The 27,670-nt window shown below is 46.0% G+C and overlaps 1 protein-coding gene and 1 pseudogene across 11 annotated transcripts in view; both read left to right on the top strand.

The window, feature by feature from the left end:
* LOC144092640 (uncharacterized) overlaps positions 1-20,727 on the top strand; it is a 97,278-nt gene extending 76,551 nt beyond the window's left edge. For 9 of the 11 annotated variants that reach the window (XM_077625627.1, XM_077625629.1, XM_077625632.1 and 6 more), the window contains 9 exons: positions 5,850-6,022; positions 7,153-7,176; positions 7,967-9,919; positions 11,085-11,180; positions 11,276-11,350; positions 14,304-14,471; positions 20,185-20,328; positions 20,390-20,476; positions 20,547-20,727. In XM_077625627.1, the coding sequence (XP_077481753.1) occupies positions 5,850-6,022; positions 7,153-7,176; positions 7,967-9,919; positions 11,085-11,180; positions 11,276-11,350; positions 14,304-14,471; positions 20,185-20,328; positions 20,390-20,476; positions 20,547-20,683 (2,857 nt within the window). In that variant the 3' untranslated portion in view covers positions 20,684-20,727. The remainder of the gene's footprint in view (positions 1-5,849; positions 6,023-7,152; positions 7,177-7,966; positions 9,920-11,084; positions 11,181-11,275; positions 11,351-14,303; positions 14,472-20,184; positions 20,329-20,389; positions 20,477-20,546) is intronic. The other 2 variants (XM_077625628.1, XM_077625630.1) reach the window with 2 other exon arrangements.
* LOC144092641 (ubiquitin carboxyl-terminal hydrolase 47 pseudogene) lies at positions 7-5,853 on the top strand (annotated as a pseudogene).
* Positions 20,728-27,670: the final 6,943 nt, after the last annotated feature.

Raw genomic sequence — 27,670 nt, 5'->3', positions numbered from 1 at the left:
CAGTTGTAGTTGTTTGGGAAGCTGACAGTGCCCCAGGCAACTTTCATTTGATGTGTACTACTGATAAACTAATTTCAATTGACAGCAGAGGCATAAAAAGACCTCTCATCACGCTTACCAACATGTCTTCAGTTTTTTCATGTTGGTAGGTTGACGTTCCTAGTCATAACTAATGTTCTAAAGATTTTATCAAAGTCAAAAAAGCTGCTAATTTACTCAGTGGCTGCTACTGACGGCACAAGACTCCAATCTATTTGAAGTGGGAAGGCAACGAGTGAACAAACGCGCACACCCACTTAAAATGGAGTAGATGTCTACTTATGATAAACTCAGTGAAATTCACAGCAGAAGCGGGATTGGACCCCTACATCATTGGATGTCTAGCATAATAATTTTTACAGTGGCGTTCGTCGCTGGTAGCTATCTAGGATAGAGGCCTCTCTGTTGGAAACTAGCTGTTAGGAGTGGTCTGTTATTGTATTTCCCTTTGCCTTTTCCCTACTCTTGTTTGTCCTTCCTGCTTTGCCGTTGTGCTCGCGCAGCTGCGCGTGATTCAAAATTAGTTCCTGTTGTGTCTATTTAAACCCCATTGATTATAATGTCATTGTCGGATCGGCTGCCTTGTTTCCCTTGGCATGTACCTACGTTACCTCGTTCCTCGATTCCCCGTGTTTTTCCTAGTCCGGTTTGGTTTTGTTTTTCGATTCTATGTCTTTGTTATTTTGTAAGATCCCGCCTAAGTGATTAAAGTTTTGATATGAGCACTATTTCCCTCGTCCTCGCCTGCTTCCCTGTGATTGGGTCCTAATTCCTCGTACCTCGCCTCGACGTTTCCCCAAGGACGTAACAGAACGATTCGACCACATGGACCCAGCAGGAAGCCGCACCGACGCTCTCGCCGACACCAGCCATCCAGCTCATACTCCACCGATTACCCGCCCCATCGCTCACTCCGTCGCTCCTGGCAACTTGCACAACTAAGTGAGAATACCCGAATTCCGTCGCACCCTGTTCATTGCCCGAGTTATCTGGATTCAAACTCCAGCTATACATTTACTGAATGGAGGGACAATCCTCAGCCTCCATCGCCCCCTGTTGAATGCCCCAGCTATATGTGTTTGGACTTTGATTTTTCTGAGGATAGTCGGGAGCTAATTGATTTGTGAGCTGGGGATTCGGACTCGGACTGTAATTCCCTCAGCCGACGTGACGGCCGGCGTGCTGCGCTGTCCTCCTGGAGGAGGCGGCGAGCGCCGCGCCATAGGGAGAAGCGGAAGGAGGGGCTGGACGCTCGAGCCCCTGAATTAGCTCCTCGCTCGACCTCGCCCGTCCAAGCTCCCCGCATCCCCATGCCGGCTGGCCAGACAGTTGCACCCATGCCGGCTGGCCTGCCTGTCGCACCCGTGCCTAAGCCGCGAACCAGCGTCCCCGTGCCGGCTGGCCCGCTGGTCATCCCCGTGCCGGCTGGCCCGCTGGTCATCCCCGTGCCGGCTGGCCCGCTGGTCATCCCCGTGCCGAAGCCACGGACCTGGTTTCCCATGCCAGCTGGCCCGCCTAGTTCCTTTCCGCCGAGTTCCTTCCCGCCTAGTTCCTGCCCGCCTAGTTCCTGCCCGCCTAGTTCCTGCCCGCCTAGTTCCTGCCCGCCTAGTTCCTGCCCGCCTAGTTCCTGCCCGCCTAGTTCCTGCCCGCCTAGTTCCTGCCCACCTAGTTCCTGCCTGCCTAGTTCCTGCCCACCTAGTTTCTGCCCACCTAGTTTCTGCCCGCCTAGTTCATGTCCGCCTAGTTCCGGCATGCCTAGTTCCTGCACGCCTAGTTCCTGCACGCCTAGTTCCTGCATGCCTAGTTCCTGCCCGCCTAGTTCCTGCCCACCAAGTTCCTGCCGGTCCACGCCGGCCCTTGACCAGGCGTGGGAGTGGCCAGTCCGGCGGACGTCAGCGCCGGCCGGTGACGAGGCATCGGAGTAGCCGGTCCGGCGGGCGCCTGCGCCGGCATTTGGCGAGGAGTGGGATTGGCCGGTCCGGCGGGCGTCCGCGGCACAATTGGCTGCAGTGGCGACTGCAGCACCCCCTCTTATTCGTATGCCTCCATCCTCAACAAATCTGAGACGTGTTACGTGGGTTTGGTTAATCAAGCAATGACCTGCTATTTGAACAGTCCGTTACAAAGGCTGATCATGATCCCGGAGTTCAGAAATGCGCTGTACAAGTGGAAGTTTGAAGAATCTGAAGAGGACCCAGTCACAAGCATTCCCTACCAGCTGCAAAGACTGGTTGTTCTTCTCCAGACCAGCATGAAACGTGCCTTAGAGACCACCGATGTGACGCGAAGCTTTGGATGGGACAGCAGTGAGGCTTGGCAGCAACATGATGTCCAAGAACTTTGCAGGATCATGTTCGATGCCTTGGAGCAAAAATGGAAGCAGACAGAACAGTCTGACTTGATCAACCAGCTATACCAGGAGAGCTGGAGGATTGATACGTACTAGGATATCCCTCTTGTAAAAAGACCCTTTGGGGCCAGCCAAGCCTACGGCAGCGTGGAAGAAGCTTTCCAGGCATTCATCCAGCCAGAAACCCTAGATGGGCCCAACCAGTACTTCTGCGAACGCTGCAAAAAGAACTGCCATGCCCGGAAGGGTTTGAGGTTTCTGCATTTTCTGACGCTGCAGCTGAAGCGATTTGATTTTGACTATGCCACTATGCATTGCATCAAGCTCAATGACAGCATGACTTTCCCTGAGGAACTTCGCATGAGTCCATTCATAGATGTGGAAGATGAGAAGTCCCCTCAGACAGAAAGCTGCACAGACAGTGGAGCTGAGAATGAAGGCAGTTGCCACAGTCACCAGATGAGCAATGATTTCTCCACTGATGATTGTGTGGATGAAGGCATTTGCCTGGACAGCACTGGCAGCGCAGTAAGGGTCTTGAAGCCAAAGAGTTTGCCAAGTTTTGAGCTGTTTTCCGTTATGGTCCATTCCAGAAGTGCTGCACTACTACGCCTGCATTAGATCTTTCTCCGATGGACAGTGGTACAGTTTCAATGACCAGAATGTTAGCAAGATCACCCAAGAAGACATAAGAAAGACTTACGGGGGTCCTCAGGGAGCAGAGGATATTATTCCAGGGCCTTTGCAACCTCTACCAATGCTGATTTACAGACTGAAAGATTCCTCAAGAAATGCAAAGTATTTAGCTGTGGATGACTTCCCTGAGCACATAAAGAGTTTGGTTGAGAAGGAGAAAGAGTCTGAGGAACAAGAGAAGAGACAAAGAGAAATTGAGCGAAACACTTGCAAGATCAAGCTTTTCTGTATGCATCCTTCCAAGATGATGGTGGAGAGCAAGCTGGAAGTCCATAAGGACAAAACCCTTGTGGAGGCAACCGGAATGGCCTATAAGCTCATGGAGCAGGAGGAAACAATCCACTTGGACTGTTGCCGCCTTGTGAAGTATGATGAATTCCACGAGTACCTGGAGTGCTCCCACGACGGCGAGGAAGAGACACCCATTGGCCTTCTGCTCGGTGGTGTCAAGTCCTCTTACATGTTTGACCTGTTGTTGGAGACTCGGCGACCAGAGCAAGCGTCCCTACCTTACAAACCCAGAGAGGTGATGGTGAGGGTTCACGTTGTGGATCTGAGAACTGAAATCATCGCCCCACCCATCAGTGTTCGGGCTTATCTGAACCAGACCATCACTGAATTCAAGCAACTTATTGCACAGGCTACAGGACTATCTGTTGAAACAATGCGTGTGGTGCTGGAGCGCTGCTACAATGACCTGCGTCTACTTTATGTTCCAAACAAGACACTGAAAGCGGAAGGTTTTTTAGGAGTAACAAGATCTTTATGGAGAGTTCAGAGTCATTTGATCACCAGGTCACTTTCACAGAATCACTCCTGTGGAAGCTGTTAGATCGCCACAGGAATACTATATGACTACTGGTCTTGCTTCCTGAACAGTCCCCTGGCACGTTGGCCAGTAGAACAAATTGCCAAAAGGTTGGCAGTGCCTCTGATGTTCCCTTTGAAGGATCAAAAGGCAACAGGAAATCAGTGGAGGCCATCCTCGAGGAGAGTACGGAAAAGTTAAAGAACTTGTCTCTGCAGCAGCAGCAAGGCTCCAGCGACAGCCAGAAAAGCTAGAATGCCAGCTACTTGGAATACGTTGAATCCCCGAGCAAAGAGGTGGACTCAAACTCACCCTGCATTGCCGCGGACAACAGAGAACTAGAGAACCGAATTTGGGCCACAACTGGGTGCAAGGACGGTGGCTCATCTGCACCAGAAAACCACTTGGGCTGTGAGGAGCGCTCAGACTCTGAAGTAAACAATGACCGCAGCACCAGCTCGGTGGACAGCGACATCCTGAGCTCGAGTCACAGCAGTGACACGCTGTGCAACGCGGACAGCGGTCCCATCCAGCTGGCCAATGATTTGGACTCGCATAGCATCACCAGTAGCTGCCGCTCTAAGGCTCACAAGGGCAAAAAAGAGACCTGGGACACTGCGGAGGAAGACTCCGGGACCGATACCGAGTATGACGACAACGGGAAGGCAAAATCGGATGCCCAGTACTTATACTTCAGGAAAGAACCTTGTTCTCAGGATGACTCTGCCTGCTATTCACAAAAATGTTTAGTGGTTTACGTGGACAAGAGGATAACGTTAGCAGCTTTCAAACACAATCTGGAAGCCTACGTCGGCGTCAATTCTGCCCAGTTTAAAGTGTTTCGGGTTTATGCAAATAACCAAGAGTTTGAGAGCATGCGGCTCAATGAAACTCTGTCGTCATTCTCTGACGACAACAAGATAACCATTCGGCTTGGGAGAGCCTTGAAAAAGGGTGAATACTGAATGAAAGTGTATCAACTACTAGTAAATGAACAAGAGCCCAGCAAGTTCCTCGTGGACACTGTGTTTGCAAAAGGGCATGGCTGTTAGACAGTCTAAAGAAGAGCTGCTTCCTCTATTGAGAAAACTGTGCAAGCTTGACCTCAGCATTACCGGGTACGTCTCAGGAAAAAACATGGAAGAAGCAGAGGCACGGTGTTTTTGGACTACCATGTTTATGAGGAAGACATCAGCATCTCATCCAACTGGGAGGTTTTCCTGGAAATCCTCATTGATCATGAGAAAATGAAGTCCATGTCACAGTTGGCTGTTCTGACCCGGAGGTGGAATGCATCCTCGATGACGCTAGGTTTCTTTCAGGAAGTCATTCTGGAGAGCAGCAATGTGGATGAACTCAAGGAGAAGCTTAGTGAGATAGTGATATCCTTCTTGAAAAGCTGTTAGGAATAGCCTGTTATTGTTTTTCCCTTTGCCTTTTCCCTACTCGTGTTTGTCCCTCCTGCCTTGCTGTTGTGCTCACGCAGCTGCGCGTGATTGGAAATTAGTTCCCGTTGTGTCTATTTAAACCCCACTGATTATAATGTCATTGTCGGATCGTCTGCCTTGTTTCCCTTGCCATGTATCTACGTTACCTCATTCCTCGATTCCCCGTGTTTTCCCTAGTCCGGTTTGGTTTTGTGTTTCGATTCCTAAGTCTTTGTTATTTTGTAAGATCGCGCCTAAGTGATTAAAGTTTTGGTATGAGCTCTATTTACCCCGTCTTTGCCTGCTTCCCTCCGATTAGGTCCTAATTCCTCGTACCTTGCTTCGACGTCTCCCCAAGGACGTAACACTAGCTCGCCACGATTACATTGTACATCATTGGCCTGTCATTTCTTAGTACTCCCTGATACCAATGACTTAATTTCAGTGCCATATCAGTACAGATATTAGTATTGGTACCAATATTGACACTACTAAAAGCACTAAAAGCGGAGGAACACCTGTGTGACAGATGCAAATGTAACCTGCATGCTTCCGCTTGCGTGGTGCGCGACGCCACGCTGACGTGCGACTGCGAACACAACACAGGCGGACAAGATTGCCAACATTGTTGTGCCGGGTTTGAGTCTCGCGAATGGATGCAAGGAAGCTTCCTGCCGCTTCCTGGAGGGACCGCCAATGCTTGTAGGTTTCACACACACAGCTAAAACATATCCAGAGGTGGGTAGTAACATGTTTCATTAACTTAGTCAAGCAAGTTTTACTACACTAAAAATGAATCCCGGTCGGTCCATCTGTGTGGAGTTTGCATGCTTTCCCTGGCTGGGCCTGCATGGGTTATCTCCGGGTACTCCGGTTTTCTCCCACATTCCAAAAACATGCTTGGTAGGCTGATTGGACACACTAAATTGCCCCTAGATATGGGTGTGAGTGTGCATGGTTATCCGTTTCCTTGTGCCCTGCGCTCGGCTGGCCACCGATTCCGGGTGTCCCCCGCCTCTGGCCCAGAGTCAGCTAATATAGGCTCCAGCACCTCCCGCGACCCTAATGAGGATAAAGCAGTTCAGAAAATGAATGAATGAATGAAGGATGAATTATTAGCAGTTACTCAGATACCACCTGTATTTTCTTTTCATCGAATACTTTTCAGTTGTACTTGAGTACTTTGACTTTAACTTCTGAAATCTCATTTAGAAGTACCTAACTGTACTGTTACTGGGCGGCCCGGTAGCGTGAGTGGTTAGTGCGTCGGTCTCACAGCTCTGGGGTCCTGGGTTCAAATCCAGGTCACGTCCACCTGTGTGGAGTTTGCATGTTCTCCCCGGGTACTCCGGTTTTCTCCCACATTCCAAAAACATGCATGGTAGGCTGATTGGACTCTTGCCCCTTGCTATGGGTGTGAGTGTGCATGGTTGTCCGTCTCCTTGGCCCTGCGACCAGCTGGCCACCGATTCGGGACCCCGCCTCTGTTGGGATAGGCTTCAGCACCCCCATGACCCTAATGAGGATAAAGCGGTTTAGGAAATGAAATGAGATGTACTGTTAATTGAGCACATTTTTCTCCTCTTCCCTTTACATTGTTTTATAAATAAATCAGACATTATAAAGATTTATTCAATACTTAAGTACATCTTCTTTTCACCAACTGTTATTTTTTTACTAAATTTTTTGGCCATTTACTTTGACTTTAACTTGAGTAATATTATTTTGAAGTAACACTACTCCCACATGAGTAGCTACTTTACTCACCTTTGGATATATGTAATATCTACATGTCTTGTATTTCCATTGATAAACCTCATCTTCATATTTAGGTGAAGCAGCAGAAAGAAGCACCAGTAAGTACCCAGCTCTCTATCTGTTTGTTTATTTTGAAACCATAAAGAACTGGGTCCCTGAATAAATTTCAGGTTCTGAAGGAGATTTTTCTTGGAATTTCAGGTCTTATAGGGGGGTTTCAAGGTTGTTCCAATTTGAGATACTGAAGAGGCTTCTGGGTTAAACATGGGGTTCGTTTTTTTAAGGTTTTGTGGGCTAAATGTCAGGTTCGGAAAGGTTTTTGGGCTAAAAATCAGGCTCTGAATGGGTTTCTGGGTTAAATATCAGGTTCTGAATGGGTTTCTGGGTTAAATATCATGTTCTGAAGAAGGTAGCGAGGAGAATTCCAGGATCTAAAATATGTTACATGTTAATATCAGGTCAGAATGAGGGTGTTTGTTTGAATTTTGGGTCTTTACAGAGCTTTAAGATACTAAATAGGCTTCTATTATATATGGGTTTATGAAAGGGTTTCTGGGTTAACGATCAAGTTCTAATGATGTTTTTAGGAACATTTTCAGGATCTAAGAGTATGAGAGAACATGTTAATAATCTAGGCCAGAATGAGGTTTTTGTTTGAGACTTCTAGAATGAATGTGTATCTAAAAAAAGGTTCCAGGTCCAATTTGAGGTTCTGAATAAGCTTCTATAGCAGAAATACGATACTGATGGAAGTTCCTGGTCATGTGTGAGGATCCTTAAGTTTACAGGTAATAAAGTTATATTTACATTGGATCATCTTTGCCTGTGTGTGGGAAAGTGTCTTTTGGTAGAGAGGACTAAAAAGCCATAAATGTTCTTCTCTGACAGTGGCTGAAGACTCTGACAGAGGTTCTTCTGCATCAAGTGGAATCAACGAACCTTTTTCCACTTCCACTGGTGACCCTTCGACCTCTTTTTTGGCAACTCTGGCTTTGGATGCTTCTACTGAGAGTAGTACTTTTTTTACTTTGACAACTGCAGCCATTGCTTCTTTAGACACATCTGCTACTGACCGTACTATTTTATGGACTCCATCCCCTTTTGCAACCATGAGTCTGGTGGAAGCAATTTATACTATGCCAACCACTCCTACTTCTTATACGGTGGAGTCATCTTCTAGTTCTGCTTGGACTGCTGGTGGTTATTTTTATACTTCTGCTGACACCCAAGGAAGTGACAACAAAGGTATGAGGTCTTTCACTGTTCAGGACTCAGTGTTGACGTTGGGTGACTTCACTTCAACAGCAACTGGTGGTAGCGCATCAGAAATCAGTGGCCGCTGGGAAAACTCAAACATCAACACTGACATGCTGAATTCACCCTCAGGCCAGGCAAACTTTATGCCCTTTTGGACATCCACCAGCAGCTTCTCACTTTTCAACTCAAGGACCTGGGTAGCAGAAGTAAATCCGTCCGATACCACCATTCTCACTGGAGATAATCTACCTCCTCAGACTACTATAGGAACATCTGATGGATTGGCTACTGAGGACCTACTCCCCACTGACGTTTCTAATGGATTTATTCTTGCTGGTTCTCCTGAAATTCTACCTTCCAGCCTCGATGTAATTCTTCCAGATGGACCTTCAAATTCACCATCCTCTGATGTACCTCCACTCAGAAGCCTTATCGAGATAGCAAACCCTGAAGTATTTTTTTTTTACTCTCCTCCAGAAACAAATTCTTTCAATGTAAATAATACACCTGCTGAAGTATCTACATCAGCGGGACAGCGACCTCAACTTGATCAACTCGAACTACTTGACAGATCTGCAAAACTTGAAGAAGTCCCTGTGGATGAATCACCAACTGATGGAACACAGCCAAACATATGCCCCAAAATTTCCCTGCCTGAGAATTCGTCTCTGGAAATATTCATTTCTTTGGCAGAAGCTGCTCCTGAAGTACTTTTTCCTGAGGAAAGCTGCCGAACTCCTGACACCACTGCTCTTCCCCCAGAAACTACACCAGACAAACAGTCAACTCCAGATTCATCGGAGTCTGCTGGAGGCTTGGACACAGTGGACTTCACCTTCAAGTTTCTAGAATATCAGGATACTTCTAGCCCAGCTATGAAATTTCCCAATCAAGATTCTGGATTGGACTCTGTTGATACAGATTCCTATGGTCCCGAAAGAACACCCGGAATGCTAGACAATATGGATTCTGAATCAGATTTTGTTGACCAAAATTCCACCAGAGCTGATGGAATGGTAGGGATTAGTGATTCCGGTCCAGATTCTGGAGTGGGCTCCACTTGTCTGAAATCTACTAATTTAAATCAAAATTCTGAATTGATTTCAACTGATGATGATTCCACGAGGCCTGCAACATGTCCTGGAAATGAAGCTTCTAATCAAGATTTAGAATCTGATTCAGTAGATCAGTATTCCATTGGGTTTAAGACACGTTTTGAAACAGGAAAAGAAGGTTCCAGTCGAGATTCTGGATTGAATTCATTGGATCAGGGTTACACCCGACCTACAACACGTTCTGTAAAAGAGGGTTCCAATGCAGATTCTGGACTGGATTCCACTAGACTTGCAACACGTCCTATAGAAGGTTCCCATACAGGTTCTGGATCTGACTCAGTTAAGCCCCCTGTGAATTTAGGAACGGGAGATGTAGGTTTTCAGGTACCTGAAACAGAGTTTTCAGTGTCCATCCCAAGAATTCCAGAGCAGGAGTCAAAACCTGATGAAGCCAACCAGTGGAGAGAGGGTTCTTTGGTTATGAATCAAGTAAAAGTTTTTGACGAAGAGCAGGAAACCAATAAACAAGGTGAGCTAGCTTGCTTTACGTTCATTCGATTGACTAGAAGTGACCTGTTATCAATAGGAACTGACCTGATACCAATCGGAGGTGACATCAAAACGCTCCAAATTCAAAATAAAGTGGCTGAGTATTTATAGGAAGTGACCCTGAAATGATCCAAAACAAGAGGAAATAGCCTGCTATCAATAGAAAGAAAGCCTGAAATGATCCTAAATCAACAGGAAGTGACCCTTAAATTCCCTAAATTCTATAATAAAGGACCCCAAAATGCCCCAATATCAATAGGGAATGGCCTGATATCAATAAAAAGTGACCCTAAATGCCCCCATATAAATAGGGAATGACCTGATATCAATAAGAAGTGACCCTGAATGCCCCCATATCAACAGAAAGTCTTCTTGGCAGACCTTGGCACAATGTGACCCCAAAATGCTCCAAAAACAAAACAAGAAATGTCTCATTATCAACAGGAAGACACTCAAAAATGCCCCAAAACCACCCAAAGTTTCTCAATATCAACAGGAAGTCATGTGATTTCATAAAGTGACCTTGACATTTTTCCAAAATATCAAGAGATGACCAGATATGCTCCGTAAACAAGAGGTGACCCAACATCAACAGAAAGTGACCCCTAAAAACCCCAAACATATAGGAAGTGTTCCCTAAAAACCCAAAACATATGGGAAGTGTTCCCTAAAAACCCAAAACATATAGGAAGTGTTCCCTAAAAGCCCATCCATATAGGAAGTGATCCTTAAATGACCCAAAAGAACAGGAAATAGGCTGATATAAATAGAATAGATACCCGAAATGCCCATGAATCAATAGGAAGGGATTCTTAAATGCTCAAAAAACAATAGGAAGTCACCTTAAAATGCCCAAAAATCAACAGGAAGTGGCTTGATATCGACAGGAAGCAGCCTGTAAGGTCCGTAAATCAATATGTAAGTGCCAAAATCAATAGGTAGCAACCCAAATATCTAAAGGAACCGAGTCATGAATGCCCCAAAATCTACGGGAAGTTACCTAATATGAATGAGAAGTAATGCCCAAAATCAAAAGGAAGGGATCACAAACAACCCACAACCCAAGAAAAAGTGACACATTTCTTCACAAAAATGTTTTCTAGTTTGACTGAGAATTTATAGAAGCTGATGAGTTTGTTTGACAGCTCTGGAGTCCAAAGAAGTACGCATGAAGAAAGAGGAAGAAGCCAATGCAAAGAAAGCGTTTGAAGAGAAGAAAGATAAAGACTATGAGAAAAAAGGTATCAAAATAGCAGTATTAGAATTAGCTTTAGAATATTTCTGACTAATTGCCAAAGTTGCAACCTTTTGTTTTTAATTTTTTTTGTCAACAAAGCCACTGAGAAGATTTTGATTCCTGGCAGCATGACAAGTAGCAAACTTTCTAAAATTGCCTACGTCACATTCCAGGGTAAGAACCCCATCTACCATGCAACTTTAGCTGTGTCCGAGACCTCTACCTACTCTCCTTTCATAATTTAGCTCTTTTCTACTGCTAGCTTCTTCCACATTGCAAAATTAATGGTCGACTGATATATCAGCCAGCCAATATATTGGGGCCATAAATGGTCTTTTCAAGATCGGCTGATATGGGCTGTTAAGATAAATTTATATTTGATATCATAGGATAAATATTTTGTTCATTGTGTGTGTGTGAGGATTTTTCAACCAAGGTCAACCAATGTGATGGGTCTGCATATTAGGCCAATAAAGTGGTTATTATAAATCAACCAATATCAGTCGATATAATAGTGTAAATGTTCTGTTCGTTAGTTGGTTGATGATCTTTATTGGTTGACTGGTAATTTGACTGGCCGATACATTGGGGCAATATTTCGACTTGTTTTCTAGATTGGCCAATATTACCTGAACTGTTATGGTCACTGTTTTGTTGATCATTCTCATGAAAGCTGACCAATATATCAGACCGGCATGTGGAATTTTTTTGTTACAGTCACTGTTTAGTTGATTTTTCTTATGAAGGCGGACAAATTAAGTTCTTTTTTTCAAGATCGGCGATATCAGCTGATATAGGGAACCAATATAATAGGCTAAAGGCTCATTTATACTAATTATGGTTTGTTTGCATTCACAATGTTGTTAGTATTTTCAAGCATACTAATCAACCTGACAAATGTTGCTGCCCGCGAAACGTCTACAACATGATGATGATCTGATCGTGGTCATGACGCACAAATAATTTTTTTCCAGACGTTGCAGCCCGACACTGCTACAAAATAAAACTTCCAAAATATTGTTGTCAATGAGGATCACAGGATCTGTCCATAATTTCCATTTTCATGAACACATCTCATCTCATCTCATTTTCTGAATCACTTTATCCTCATTGGGGTCGCGGAGGGTGCTGGAGCCTATCCCAGCTGAATCCAGGCCAGAGGCGGGGGACACCCTGAATCAGTGGCCAGCCGATCGCAGGGCACAAGGAGACGGACAACCATGCACACTCACACCCATACCTAGGGGCAATTTAGAGTGTCCAATCAGCCTACCATGTATGTTTTTTTTGGAATGTGGGAGGAAACCGGAGTACCCGAAGGAAACCCACGCAGGCCCGAGGAGAACATGCAAACGCCACACAGGTGTACGTGACCTGGATTTGAACCCAGGACCCCAGAGCTGTGAGGCCGACGCGCTAACCACTCGCACCACCAGGCCGCCCACTTTTCATGAACATGAGATATTTGTAGTGTCCTCAAGCAGAAAAATGACAAACTCATGTGATAATTTCAATGTAATTACTTGTTTAATGATAAAACAAGAAAAAACAAAGGTTGAACTTATCCACAGTTGATTCACAAGTGGTAGAGTCAGAGGTGCCACTTTCATTTCATTTAATTTGATGTAAAACTCACGCTGTCGCAGGAGTGTGCATCCTCGTGAGAGCCTTTGTGATTTCCTCTTTCCAATCGCAGCAAAGATTCACAACTCATTTTCTGAACCACTTATCCCAGCTGACTTCAGGCACCAGGCGAAGGACACCCTGAATTGGTGCCCAACCAATCGCCAGGCACGGGGAGGCGGACAACCATTCACACTCACACTCATACCTAGGGGCAATTTGGATGTTTTTTGGAATGTGGGAGGAAAACAGAGTACCCTGAGAAAATCCTGCAAGCCCGGGGAGAACATGGAAACTTCTCAAAGGAGGTCCAACCTGGGAGCGAACCCAGGAACCCAGAACTGTGAGGCAAACATGCTAACGACTCAGTCGCCAGGGCTCCCCACTTGAAATATATCCTTACAAAATCATCTTTAGACATTGGCAACCAGCTGTTTTTTTCCTATAATCCTTATAAAGCGTGATTTATGGGTGTGTGTGTGTGTGTCATTTTCGGAGGAATTTCCGCCAGCGAGTTTCTTAGTGCTCTCCGAAACACTTTTTTTCCCCTGTCATTATGGGAAGACTCGGCGAGACACAATGCTTATGGCTGCGCTGACCCAATTTAGTTCTCAGGTACGACTCCTATCCACGTCATTTACAAAAGTCATTTTCGGGAGAATTTCCGCCAGCGAGTTTCCAGGTGCTCCCCGAAATACTTCAGGCTTCATCTATTCTTTAATCCGTATGAAGTGTGATTTATGAATGGATCTGTGTGCGTGGAAACCACACTGGAGTGCTTCCGCTTAGTCAATTCCACTTGAAGTTAGTTGCATGAACTACGCAACTGCACCGCTATTGTGAGTTTTTATTTTCGTCATAATTTCACTTTGGTTTACATGTTTTACCAAAAATAACACCCAAATATTGCTTAAATAGGTAAAATTCGTCAGCCTTTCTTTTGAAATTGACCGTTCCTTTTTCCTAAAAGGCATACTCCTGCTTCTGTATAAATTATACATTCCTTTTTTGCATACTTTACATACATTTGCACTGTCACTTTTCACCAATTATGCCAAAAACGAGGAGTTCACATTTCGTATCGAGTTGCGAAAGGTATAAAAAATTGAAGCGCACCAAGATGGCAGCACAATCTTTTGCATTCCAAAGTCGTGGCGAGGCTTCCACCTCGGCGGGAGCTCATGATTCTGCGTCTACATCATGGTTACATAGCCCCGACCTTGCTCAGATGCCTATTACTGAGAGTGTGGACAGACATGGGCAATATCAGCTCTGGGGCTCGCATGCGTGTAACTGAAATGTTCCTTTCTCATCCAACCCATTTTTTAAATGAGAATTTTTTTTAATAGCGCAACAATTCTTTTGGTTCTAAACAAGCAGGTGGCGAAGCCTGGTCCCCTGCTTTTTATCTTTAAACCGAAAAGCCTTTGAAAATCATATTTGTCGATTTCTATTTTCATTGAAAATTGTTCATTTTCTTCTGGGTACTGTACGTATCCTTTAGAGTGCGAGTGTAATGGCCACTCCAACCGCTGCAGCTTTATGGACTTCCTCAACGTAGTCACATGCGTGAGCTGCAAGCACAACACCCGAGGTCACCGTTGTCAGCACTGTCGCATCGGATATTACAGGAACGATGACCTGCCGCTGGATCACCAGGATGTTTGCATGGGTTGGTCATTGTCTTCTGATTTGTGGCAAGGCTTAGAAAATGCTAGCTCTGGATAAAATGTGTGGGGATGCTGGCTCTTCTGGTCTCATATTGATTTTAAGGGGACTTCCAGATAATTTCAGAGCCTTTTTATGCTACTTTCTATTAATTCGGGGAAATTTACACTTCCTGTAACCGTATTTTTCAGACTGTAAATTGCGTTTTTTTTTTTTTTTTTCCATAGTTTGGCCGGGGGTACGACTTATACTCCAGTGCGACTAATGTGTGAAATTATTCACAGAATATATCATTCCAACTTGTATTTTTACACTGAACCGCAAGAGGACGCTCTAGGCCAGTGTGGATAATTTCAACACTGGCGGTGGGTGTACTTTTGGCACTTAGAGTCAGTTGTGTTAGTTAGTGTTATGTAGGATATAACGGTTTCAAAAAATATATTTTAACAAACCATATACATTTCAGGGATACTACCCCCCAAAAAGAACTTCTTGTACTTAAGAACGTATTTAAAGGTATTCAACAGCAATTCAAATTGAGTCAAGTACGAAACATCAACATCCTGATAGTTCGCTACTGCGAACCCGTAGGAGCAACTGTAACATACTTCTACAAAGACCCCTTCAAGCACGCCAGACAACTGCTGGAGGAGAAGTCCGGAAAGATCGAGACCACCAGGGAGCTAATGGAACAGCATGTCAGAAGGCAGTACAGCGATGAACTAAGAGACGTCCCACCAGGGATACCAGGGTACATACCCCGGCCCTCACCACCGGCAGCTGAGTTTAACATCATGCCCCCCAAGCTCAGCAAGGTGAGGCAAGCAGTGAAGAAGGTCCTCATCAGCACTGGGCCCTAATGGAGTCATCTACAATTCATATAAAAACTGCCCCCTGGTATTAGTGCTACTCTGGTACCTAATGAGAACTGCCTGGAAGAAGCAGCTCATTCCATCGGAGTGGCAAAGGGCTGTAGCGGTCTTCATCCCGAAGGAAGCGAATCCCAAAGAAATAGGCCAATTCAGAAGCATCGCCCTGCTGAACGTAGAGGGGAAGATCTTCATCACGGTGTTAGCGAGAAGGATGTCCACCTACCTTCTTGAGAATGGCTACATCGATACCACTTACCAAAAAGCAGGAATCCCGGGCTTTCCAGGGTCTGCAGGGCATTCTACCATGATCTGGGACCAGATCCAGAAGGCCAAGTGGGAGAAGACCGACCTGCATGTCATTTGGCTCGATTTCGCCAAAGCGTATGGATCTGTCCCACACCTGCTGATCAGTTATGCCTTGGAGTTCTTCCACATGCCTCCCTGCATCAAGAAGCTGGTAACACTGTACTTCAGTGACCTGCAGATGAGCTTTGCCCTCCAGGAATTTATCACCAGGTGGCAGTGGCTAGAAGTGGGAATTGCAATGGGGGGCGCCATATCTCCAATCGTCTTTGTGTCAGCCTTTGAGGTCATCTTCATCGGAGCAAGACAAATGGTTGGAGGAATTAAAATTACCATCTGGCCAGAGATTACCCCCATCGAGGAGCTACAGACAGCAGACTCCTTCAGACAGCAGCATGCACATTTCGACTGCTGAAGAGGATGGACGAGTTGACATCGTGGGCCAGGATGAAGATCAAACCCTCCAAATCCCATAGTCTGTCACTCAGAAGAGGAGTCAGAAACAACAATACCACCTTTTTGTCGGGGGAGAAAGAATCCCCCTCCTCTCTGAGCAACCTATCAAAAGTCAAGGGCGGCAGTACACCGCAGAGCTGTCTGATAAACAGATGGAGAGCACCATCATGATGAGACAATTTAGTGATGGGCTGTCAAGGATTGACCAGAGCCAACTCCCCGGAAAGTTCAAGGTCTGGTGCTACCAGTTCATTCTCTACAGAAGGGTAACGTGGCCCTTTCACCACCAATTTCGTCACACGCAGTTTCTGGGTGTGATGACAAGTAGGCTTTTTTGTTGTTGATAATGACGACAGGGCCTATGTCCGATTATTATAATTGAAAATGAGCAAGATCTCCTCATCCACAGGATGGATGGAAAAGCCTATTCATTCATCAGGAAGTGACTAGGTCTGCCTTTCCGAAACGGGCCTCTTTGGAAGGAATGCACAGCAACTGCCACTCGTGTGCGGTCGTTTAGTCGCCGGTCTTTTGGTCGCCGTCTTTTGGTCGCCGGTCTTTTGGTCGCCGTCTTTTGGTCGCCGGTCTTTTGGTCGCCGTCTTTTGGTCGCCGGTCTTTTGTTCGCCCAAACCCAAACAACAGGCGACCAAAAGACCGGCGACAAAACAAAGGGAAAACAACATGGTCTACGCATCAATGAAAGCCAACAATGGCCCTGAGCAGTTTCACTGAGCGGACGTGTGAGTGTATAAGAGTTTGTATGTATGTACATGAGTTGTCCCCTTAGGAAGGGATGTCAGTCAGGGTCTTAACAAGTTCTCCAACAAAACACAATAAAAGTACGGGAAATTTTGAGCTTTTCTTTAGCCTAATAATTAATAGGGCATTAAGTGTGACAAAATAATATTTCACAGTTTGTATTTAGGGAATTTGAGCAACGATTTAAATGGTAATTATCAATAACCTTCCGGGCGACCAAAAGACCTGCGACCAAAAGACCTGCGACCAAAAGACCGGCGGCCAAACGACCGAGTACCACTGCAGTCAATCAGTCTGGGCTACATGCAAGAGGAATGTAAGTAAGGTAAGGAATGCCAACATCACGGTTCCCACTGGCTGGAGGTGGAACGCCCAGGCCGAGGTTGACCAAGCCATCAATAAACTGCAGCATCAGGAGATCATGGGCAGAGTTCAGGCATGAAGAGCAGGGCTAGGATGGGGAGAAGCACCGCAATTCTGGTCCAGAGCTAACCGTAAGGAGAGGAAGGAGATAGTGGTGGCGGAGGTGACAAGGATGGGGGAAGAGTGCTACAAGATGAAGGCCGTGTCGCAGGGAAGCTGGACAACCTGGGAGGGAGTTGTCAACCGAAACATCAGTTGGTCCGACCTGTGGAAGATCCCGCAGGCAAGGATCAGCTTCTTCATTCGTGCAACCTACGACACGCTTCCCTGTCCCCGTAACCTCCACCAATGGTTCGGGAAGGAGGTCTGCTGCACACTTTGCAACGCTCCCAACGCTAGCCTCCAGCACATCTTGTCAGGCTGCAAGACTGCACTTTCTCAGGGGCGCTACAGATGGCGTCATGATCAGGACCTGAAGAAACTAGCTGATGTGCTGTAGAGACGTCGACAGAGCAGTAAAAATTCACCACCAGCAGAGATCCACGCCAACATCGTCACGGAAGGGGGGAAAAGAGATACACCAGGCCAAGAGAGACACTGAGGCCCTTTTCCCATGGTGTTAGGGTTATTAGCCTTACATTATTATATATTTGCTTGCAATGAAGAATGCTTTGCTGTACTTAGAATGTTAGGGTTATATTATATATTTACTTGCAATGAAGAACGCTTTGCTTCACTTGGAATGTTAGGATTATTAGTCTTACAATATTATATATTTGCTTGCAATGAAGAACGGTTTGCTTCACTTAGCTTATTAACATTAGAAAAGTAGAGTACATCTGCTTGCAACCGTGTAAATGCTTGCTCCTGAGTTAGCCTAAACAACAGGAAGGTCACTCCTCTTGGACAGCTGGAATATGGAGAAGATCCGGTGGATCTTCATTTGTTTTGAGAACTAAACCTTCTGTTTGTAACTCGGGTCCTTGACTATCGACTTCTCACACTGTTTTCACACCCCTCCCTTGAGAAAATCCGGTGGACCTTCATTTGTTTTGAGAGCTAAAAATTCTATTGACTTCTCACTCCTATTTTCACATGCCTCCCTTGAGAGCTGAGATGTCTGTTGTAAGTCTGATGTCTGAAGTTAATAAACAGCAAAAGAGATGCGTCTAACACCAGAATGAACTTGGACGAAGGCGCGTCAGTTTGATTCTCTCTTGCAAGAACACCACAGATGAGTCTCCTGTCTCTTTTATTTGTGCGTGCATTTGGGAGTGCCTATTGGTGAACCTATCACACGGTCAGGAGTGGAACATGAGGGTTGACCTCAACAGGCAGCTCTGATTCCCCACAGAGATCATCACCACATCACTCCGCCCAGAGATTGTGGTATGGTCCTCCAAGGCAAGATCAGTGCACCTCATAGAACTAACAATACCAACTTTCAACATTATAACCATATTTGTTTCATTTAGACACTGACTAAGCGCAGAGGGATGCCACTATCTTGGACAGTAAATGAGGGCAAACAGTGAAATGGGTAAAATTCATCTTACCAGTGGCGGTCGGTGCTTTTTCTCGTAGCGCCTTCAACGTATCAATCCAACCCTCAAAAACTATTTTATGGCTATAAAACCTCTACTGCAGCTAGAGCTGCGACACATAAAAAATAATCAATAAATCAATGCACAAAAATGGGGTAAAATCCATTTCCTAGCAGCATTTCATGATTAAATACAAACACTAGAGCTTTTCAGATATCAGAACCGGGCCCACAATTGAAATATTATTTTGGAATATAGCCATATTATACTCACCAAAAATTCTTTTTAACTGTACACAATATCCATCCTCCTTTCTTTATTCCTTCTTTTCTATCGCCATCGACGCTAATGATGAAAGTCAAGCCTGTCCTGTCATTTCCGGCATTGTGGGTGGAGTTTGCGATCTCTGGCTGATCTCACTATGCTTTGTCCCGCCTACTAGCCAATCATAGTTGGTGAAAGCAATGACGTATCCCAGCCAGCAAAATGCTAACGCCTATGAAAAATCATTGTGGGGTTGCCAACTCGAAATCTGATTGGTTAAAAGCAACAGTCTTGTTTAATGCAGCAGACCCCGCAGAACTGATTGTGAAGGCTTTGAGGCAGATCTGATCTGGCAACAAATAACGGCTGAAATGTGATTGGTTAAATGCTTCAATATGAAAACACACATCTGGAAGCAGTGCAACCAGGGGGAAAAGCAATGAAAGGAAGCTAACAGACCATTTGGAATAATAGGTATTGATGGACAAAATATAATATGATTCAGATATTTCTTAGGCCAGCAGAGAAGGCCTTGAAGGCCCTGATAGCCCGCCACTGCATCTTACATATATATGTTTAAAAAGTCCTAATGAGCTACCGGACGTCAGGACAGGCGGCAAGCTAGATACCACGTTTGTTTTATTGTTCCTACAAAATGAACATTTGATATGACATGTTTTTTTGTTTTGAATTTTATCAAATAAAATTCCCCCCAAAATGCAACTTATGTTTTTGAGTCACTTCTAATTATTTTACAGCGTCACTTATGGCTAATTTAGGGGATTCCAGGGTCACTTTCTTTTATTTTTGTACCATTTACAATCTACTTCTTGTTGTTTCTTGGGGATTCCTTTTCATTTTCGGTAAATTTTCAGGCCAATTTGTGTTGACTTTGGGTCACTTCCTTTTAATTTTGAGGAATTTAAATATCAGTTTTTAATAATGGGTCATTTAAAGCTCCTCATCTACTAAATTTGGAGAAATTCTTGTTCATTTTCTGTTGATTTTAGGTCACTTCCTACTAAATTTGGTTGTTAATTTCAAGGAATTCCCAGTTCACATTTTTCTTTGCCAAGCATCCCTACAACAAACAAACAAGTAAACTGTTCACCTAAAAACAGCGAGCGATTGATGACACTGTCATTGTCATCTCAGAGTGCAAGTGCGACATAGCAGGCAGCCGCTCACAGCACTGTGCACCTTCAGGGGCGTGCCCATGCAGGGAGGGTGCCACCGGGCAGCGCTGCGACCAATGTCTGCCTGGATACATGCGAAGAAAGAGCATGGCCCACTGCACAGGTACATAATGGGGGGAGGGGCCCTACAGGTTGGCATGTGATGTGTCTCCCCTATCGCACAGCTAACGTGTGTGATGAGATCCAGACATGTCAGAATGGTGGCACTTGCGTTGACTTCCTGCGTTGCAACTGCAGTGACGGCTTTGCGGGTAAGTGTGCCGCCGATATGTCAAGTCTCGTGCTGACGTCAAGTGTCAATGATGTCACACGTGCATGCAGGAATGTACTGTGAGCAGCGTGTGTGTCTGAAGAAGAGTGGTTGCCTTGACGGCGATGCCAACACGGCCTCGTCGACGTCGCCCTCACGGACCTCGATGACCCTGAGCTTGCTTGCCTTTGCTGCCATTGCCATATAATGTGAAACAATAAGTGGAGTTGCAATAAATATGACACAGGGCTACCTGTTGATTTTGGGTCACTTCTTTTTGATTTTAGTAAATTTCACTTCGTTTATATTTTGGACCATTCCTGACTCATGCCCAGTTAATATGGGGAAATTACTGGACACTCTCTATTGCTTTTGGGGTGTGACTGGGTCACATTTATTCATTTGGAATCATTCCCATTCATTATAGGACAATATTGTGTCACTTCCCACTGATTTACGAGCATCCCAAGGTCACCAGCTGTTTGTTTTTTCTCACTTCTGGTTAATTTTCGGCCATTTACTAGTCACTTGCTTGTAATTGCTGACAATGTTCGATTTATTTTGGGTAATTTATTGTTTCCTTTGGGCCATTTACTGTCAGGTTTTTGGGTGGAAGTGTGTGTGTGTGCGTGTTTTCCTTGTGTGTGCTTTCTGGGTGATGTGTGCGTCTCAGCTCTTGTGTCCCTCATGGTTTCCCTTCCTCTTGTAAACTAGCTGCGTGTGTTTATAATTATCCCTTGTCTGTGTATTTAGGGGAGTGTTTGGTGACTTCATTTATGGTAGTATGGTAGTACCTCGTGTTTCCCCGTCCAAGTAAGTCAGGTTTCTGTTTCTTCGTCTTGCCCAGCTTAGTCACATTTGGGTCCCTGTGTTTATTGTTTTTGTATGAGTATTTTGTCATTAAAAATAATGAGTAGTGCACCGACACTTTCGCCGCCTTTTTCCAGTCTCGCATCCTGGGTTCTGTCCTCACCACGCACCCGAGGCAATCATGCAGAATACTCTCTCCAAAACATGAACCCAGTGATCCGAGCCCCAAGTTACCTTTTTGATTTTTCACAGTGGCAAATAAGTATTTAGTCAACCACAAATTGTGCAAATTCTCCTACTTGAAAAGATGAGAGAGGCCTGTAATTGTCAACATGGGTAAACCTCAACCATGAGAGACAGAATGTGGAAAAAAAGAGAAAATCACAATGTGTGATTTTTAAAGAATTTATTTCTAAATTAATAGTGGAAAATAAGTACAGTGGTACCTCGAGATACGAGCTTAATTCGTTCCGAGACTGAGCTCGTATGTCTGTCAAAGCTGGATTGCCTCGACAATAATCTTCATACAGAGGAAGCAGCAAAGTTTTTGACTCCCGGCCGATGGAGGTTATCTGGAAGGGAGGCCCCATCTTGACCGCTCTCAAAATGGCCGCTGCCCGTTCCGCTTTCTTTGTTCTTGGCTAGCCCCCAACCTTCCTAAAAAGGGGGGGAGCGGACGGACAGAGCTAGCGTCCACGTGGAGGTCCCCCAACCAGATACACCGTCCGAACGGTCGGTGATGGTATTTAATAGAAGTTAGGTGGAGACAAACTTTAGGCGGGAACACGAAAGGGGTGTGTTATATACGAAGTGATGACAGGCCTTGACCTGTAGGTGTCAGTAAAAATTCTATTCTAGTGACTTTAAATTCATAAGAGAGCAGAAAGGTGCAAGATTAAATAAAAGAATACAATTCATATTTCACAATGTCGATATTCTCGTAACTCAAACGAACATTTCCCATTGAAATGAACTAAAAACAAATTAATTTGTTCCTTCAAACCCTCTGAAAAAACACCAAAAACAGGATATTGGGTTGGAGAAAAATGTTTTATTTCTTCTAATCGGCATCTATTAACAAATTAACACATAACTAGTGGTTTAATTATTACTAAAAAGCAGTGGCGGGCCGTCAGGGCCTTCAAGGCCTTCTCTGCTGGCCTAAGAAATATCTGAATCATATTATATTTTGTCCATCAATACGTACTTATTATTCCAAATGGTCTGTTAGCTTCCTTTCATTGCTTTCCCCCCTGGTTGCACTGCTTCCAGATGTGTGTTTTCATATTGAAGCATTTAACCAATCACATTTCAGCCATTATTTGTTGCCAGATCAGATCTGCCTCAAAGCCTGCACAATCAGTTCTTGCGGGCTCTGCTGCATTAAACTAGACTGTTGCTTTTAACCAATCAGATTTCGAGTTGGCAACCCCACAATGATTATTTCATAGGTGTTAGCATTTTGCTGGCTGGGACATGTCATTGCTTTCACAAACTATGATTGGCTAGTAGGCGGGCCAAAGCAGTACCGAGGCAGCCGAGATCGCAAACTCCACCCACTATGGCCGACGGAAGCAAAAACAAATAGATTCTGTTTGCTCACAAAGCTATTTTCTAGACGGACTTTTTCAGGAAAAAAATGGACATCATTAAGAAAGGGTGGTCAACTCCGAAGCTAGCAAGCCTGTTACAGCCGGGAAAATGGTGTGTGGGGCACTTTCAGCGCGCTAACTTAGCTCCACAAGCAAATACTATATTGTTGTGTTGATTTAATGCCATTTTCAAAACGGACTATGCCGTAAATATGACAGGACAGGCTCGACTTTCATCATTAGCTTTGATGGCGATAGGAAAGAAGGAAGAAAGAAAGGAGGATGGATATTGTGTAAAAAGGATTTTTGGTGAGTAAAATTACAAATATGGCTATATTCCTAAATAATATTTCAATTGTGGGCCAAGTTCTGATATCTGAAAAGCTCCAGTGTTTGTATTTAAGCTCCAGTGTTTGTATTTAATCACAAAATGCTGCTAGGAAGTGGATTTTACCCCAGTTTAATTTTTGGCGTTTCACCATTGACTTCCATCGCTGTCTTTTCCCGGGAATTTGCCCCACTGTATGTGGACCCTTCTCCTCCGCTAACGCTTCCCCGGACACTGGGGTTCCCCTTTTGGCCATATACTATGGTCCTCCACGTGGTGTTCTGCGGGAAAGCACCAGTAGGTGCTATGCCTAGCCAGCAGGCCCTCACCATGTCGCTGACAAGGGCGGCTGGACCATGCCTTCCGCTCAACGGCGGCGGTGTGCGCCCCAGCCACAGGGGAGGAAGAGGTGGAGCAACGATAACTTCAAGGGCCAAGCGTCAGACTTTGACGGCCAAGTATGGGGCTCCAACAGCCGTTCTCAAGTGGGTCTGGCGGTCGTCTTAATGCATGGCATGATGATTGCGGCCATTTTCAAGCATGGCATGAGGACGACGGCTATTTTTGGGTGTGGCATGATGATTGCGGCCATTTTGAGGTGAAGCAGGATGACATTGGCCATTTTCGAACGTGGGATGAGGATGACGGCCTCTCGCAGGTAAAGGCTCTGATTAGCTGTTACTGCATGCCCACCACAGTGGCCCGCTCCTGCCTGCCTGCCCCGGCGCCCTGCTGCTGCGTGCCCACCCCCGTGCCAGTATTTAGATCGTTTCAACAGTATTTAGATCGTTTCAACAGTATTTAGAGTCTAAATACTGTTGAAATGATCTAAATACTGTCTAACTAAAAGTATACTAATACTTTTATTTGTTTGATAAAAATGACCATCTAATCTAAAGTATTTCAACATTGCAAGTTCCCCAGAGAGAATGAAGGTAGGTTCATTGGACTGCTTCAATAAAAACACCATCTGCTATTTAATAAATTGACACTAGATGGCAGTAGCCGATCAGGCGACCAAAGACCGGCGACAAAAAAGACCGGCGACAAAAAAGACCGGCGACCCAAAAGACGACGACCAAACTTCCGGGCGACCTAAAGACCGCGACCAAAAGACCGGTGACCAAAAGACCGGCGACCAATCGACCGCACACGCTCTGTACGGTGATTCTCTTGGTTGGGGCCCCAACAGCGGCGATCCTCTTGGCGGGGAACCTGACGGCGGCAGCGTGGACTTTCAGGCCGAGGGCGGAGAACCCATGGCGACGGCGTGGACTTTGAGGCCGAGGGCGAAGACCCCCACGGCAACGGTGTGGACTACGAGGCCGAGGGCGGAGACCTTACGGCAACGATGTGGACTATGTGGCCGAGGGCAGAGACCCTACGGCGACGGCGTGGACTACGAGGCCGAGGGCGGAGACCCCCACGGCGATGGCGTGGACTATGAGGCCGAGGGCGGAGACCTCTGCGGCAATGGTGTGGCCTACGAGGGCGGAGTTCCCCTCGGCGACGACAACAATGAGGCCGAGGGAAGAGACACCCTCGGCTCCGGCGACAAAAAGGCCGAGGGCAGAGACACCCTCTCCGGCATCTGATGTTGATCACCTTTTAGACACCACAGTGAGTCGCTCCGCCTCTTCGCCGCCGCGCACCAACAGGACGGAGACCGTTCTGGGGAGGTGACCTGTGACAGTGCCGTCATCTCTCCAGAAACTGTCCAGGGCAAGGGGGCTGGCTACTGCCTAGTGGGGCTACCCGAATGATCCCTGGACGGGCCAGCCAGCCCCCTCCTCGTGGGCCGCCAGTCGCACCCATGCCCAAGCCACGAACCAGCGTCCCCATGCCGGCTGGCCCGCCAGTCGCACCCGTGCCCAAGCCGCGAACCAGCGTGCCCGTGCTGGCTGGCCCGCCAGTTGCACCCATGTCGAAGCCGCGCACCAGATTCCCAGTGCCGACCAGCCTGCCTAGTTCCTGCCTGCCTAGTTCCTGACCGGCTAGTTCCTGCCCGCCTAGTTCCTGCCCGCCTTGTTTCTGCCCGCCTAGTTCCTGCCCGCCTAGTTCCTGCCCGCCTAGCTCATGCCCGCCTAGTTCATGCCTGCCTAGTTCATGCCCACCAAGTTCCTGCCCACCAAGTTCCTGCCCGCCAAATTCCTGGCTGCCCATAAGCGGCGCCGGCTTTCCGGGCCCCCTGGATGAGGGGGTCGGCGGTGCCGGCTCTCCGGGCCCCCTGGATGAGGGGGTTGGCAGTGCCGGCTCCCCGGGCCCCCTCGACAAGGAGGTCGGCGGCGCCGGCTCTCTGGGCCCTCTGGACGGGGGGTTGGCGGTGCCGGCTCTCCGGGCGCCCTGGATGAGGGTGTCGGCGGCACCGGCTCTCCGGGCCCCCTGGACAAGGGGGTCGGCTGCGCCGGCTCTCCGGGCCCCCTGGGCGAGGGGGTCGGACGCCCGCCGGACCGGCTACTCGGCCATCACTTAAAGGGCCAGCGCAAACGCCCGCCGGACCGGTCACTCCCACGCCTCGTCAAGGGCCGGCGTGGCCGCCCGCGGGACCGGCCAATCCCACGCCTCACCACTGGCCGGCGCGGACGCCTCCTGGACCTATTTCTAGTAGCCTTGCCTTGACGTCTCCCCAAAGATGTAACAATAGTCAATTGAGCTGAGTTTTGGCAGTTGTAAAACCTGTTCAAAGAGAAACAAAACATTGCAAAACTTTTTTCTTGTTTTTATGGTTCAAAGGGAAGTGTCTAATCTCTATCTCAACAGATATCCAAGATCAGACCCAAGAGTATTTGATTTCAAACCAGCCATGTTCCTTGTAACTGAAACCCACTTGTATTCAAAATTTCGCCCACTTTGGGCAGGGATAATGAAGGCTTTAAAAATTGAGTCAGAAGGACGTATCTTGCCTTTTCTCTAGCCAATAAAGAGAACTGGTCATGGAAGCTTCAATAATGTCATGCCTATATTTTTATTGACACTTGTGTCACCAGATCTTTCAGAATAAAGAAAAGAACACCCCACAAATGGTGATCCCAGCGTGATTTGTTTGTAAGGTCCAGAGGAAACCATAACTTTCTTTGCAGACTATTGGGGACAAAACAAAAAGATTTTAAATTCTGCATAATTTACAGAAACATCAACATTTTATAAGAGTCATGGTGAGATAAGATTATTGTTATTGTTATTCACGGGAGTCGTAGTTTTGTGTATTTTTGTTGAAGTTGTTGAAGAAAAGTCGCGCTCTGAGTCGGCTGCATTGAAAGTGTGTAATCCTACTGAAAAAGCTACCGTATTTTCATGACTATAAGGCGCACCGCATTATAAGGCGCACCCTCAATGAATGACACATTTTATTTTTTTTTCCATATATAAGTCTCACCACATTGTAAGGCGCACCGCTCCTCATTACACTGGTCTACCATACCGCATTATACGGGTCTACCGCACCGCATTATACGGGTCTACAGTAGAGGCTGGGGTTAAGTTATGCATCCACTAGATGGTGCTGCGCTAAAGGGAATGTCAACAAAACAGTCAGATAGGTCAGCCAAACTTTATTAATAGATTACAAATCAGCTTTCTGACAACTCCATTCACTCCCAACATGAGTAAACAACAGTTTTTTTTATTTTCCCTGAGGTTAAAGTATTGGTATTTTTGTGACACAGCAATAGCATAATAACTCATGTTGAACAGGTGGGCGAATGCGGCATCCAACACGCACGTCTCTGTCTCACCAAAGTTTCTGCCTTCCTGAAAGCTCGGACCACAGTTGAAACCTCCACTGGGAATGACGGCGAACATAGAATTAATGTGCTAGATCGAGCTCAACCGAAATGAAACGCCGTTTTATATATCTCAGCATTCACTGTGCACCGGAAATAGAGTCAGGGGCTGCTTGCCGTTGGTGCGAGAGCTGTTGCAGCTCAATATTGATTATATATTTATATATATAGTGCGCAGTCTAGCTCTGAATGCTCTGTTGACGCCAATCTAGCGGCTAGAGTTCTTTTGTCAATCCACCCGGAATAACGGCAAGCACCAAATTAGTGTGCTCGCCGTCATACTGGGTGTACAGTGGTACCTCGACATTTGAGCTTAATTCGTTCCGGGACGGAGCTCGTATGTCGATATTCTCGTAACTCGAACGAACGTTTCCCGTTGAAATGAACTAAAAACAAATTAATTCGTTCCAAACCTCTGAAAAAAACTCAAAACAGGATATTGGATTGGAAAAAAAAAAATATTTCTTCTAATTCGCCATCTATTAACAAAGTAAAACATAACTAGTGGTTTAATATTACTAAAATGTGTTTAATAGAACTGAAATTAGACGGATTTCGCGGAGGGTAGAGAGTGGGACAGAGAGAAGGGCAACGCACTCGTAACAGAACAAACAAATTTTAATTAACTTGGATTAATATATACAGACACTCAAACATACGTTTAATGTAACTTAACACAAAAC

Source organism: Stigmatopora argus, chromosome 18, assembly GCF_051989625.1.
Source record: "Stigmatopora argus isolate UIUO_Sarg chromosome 18, RoL_Sarg_1.0, whole genome shotgun sequence".
Lineage (NCBI taxonomy): Eukaryota > Metazoa > Chordata > Actinopteri > Syngnathiformes > Syngnathidae > Stigmatopora > Stigmatopora argus.
Note: the sequence above shows the minus strand (reverse complement) of the source record. Positions and strands in the feature narration are given on the sequence as shown.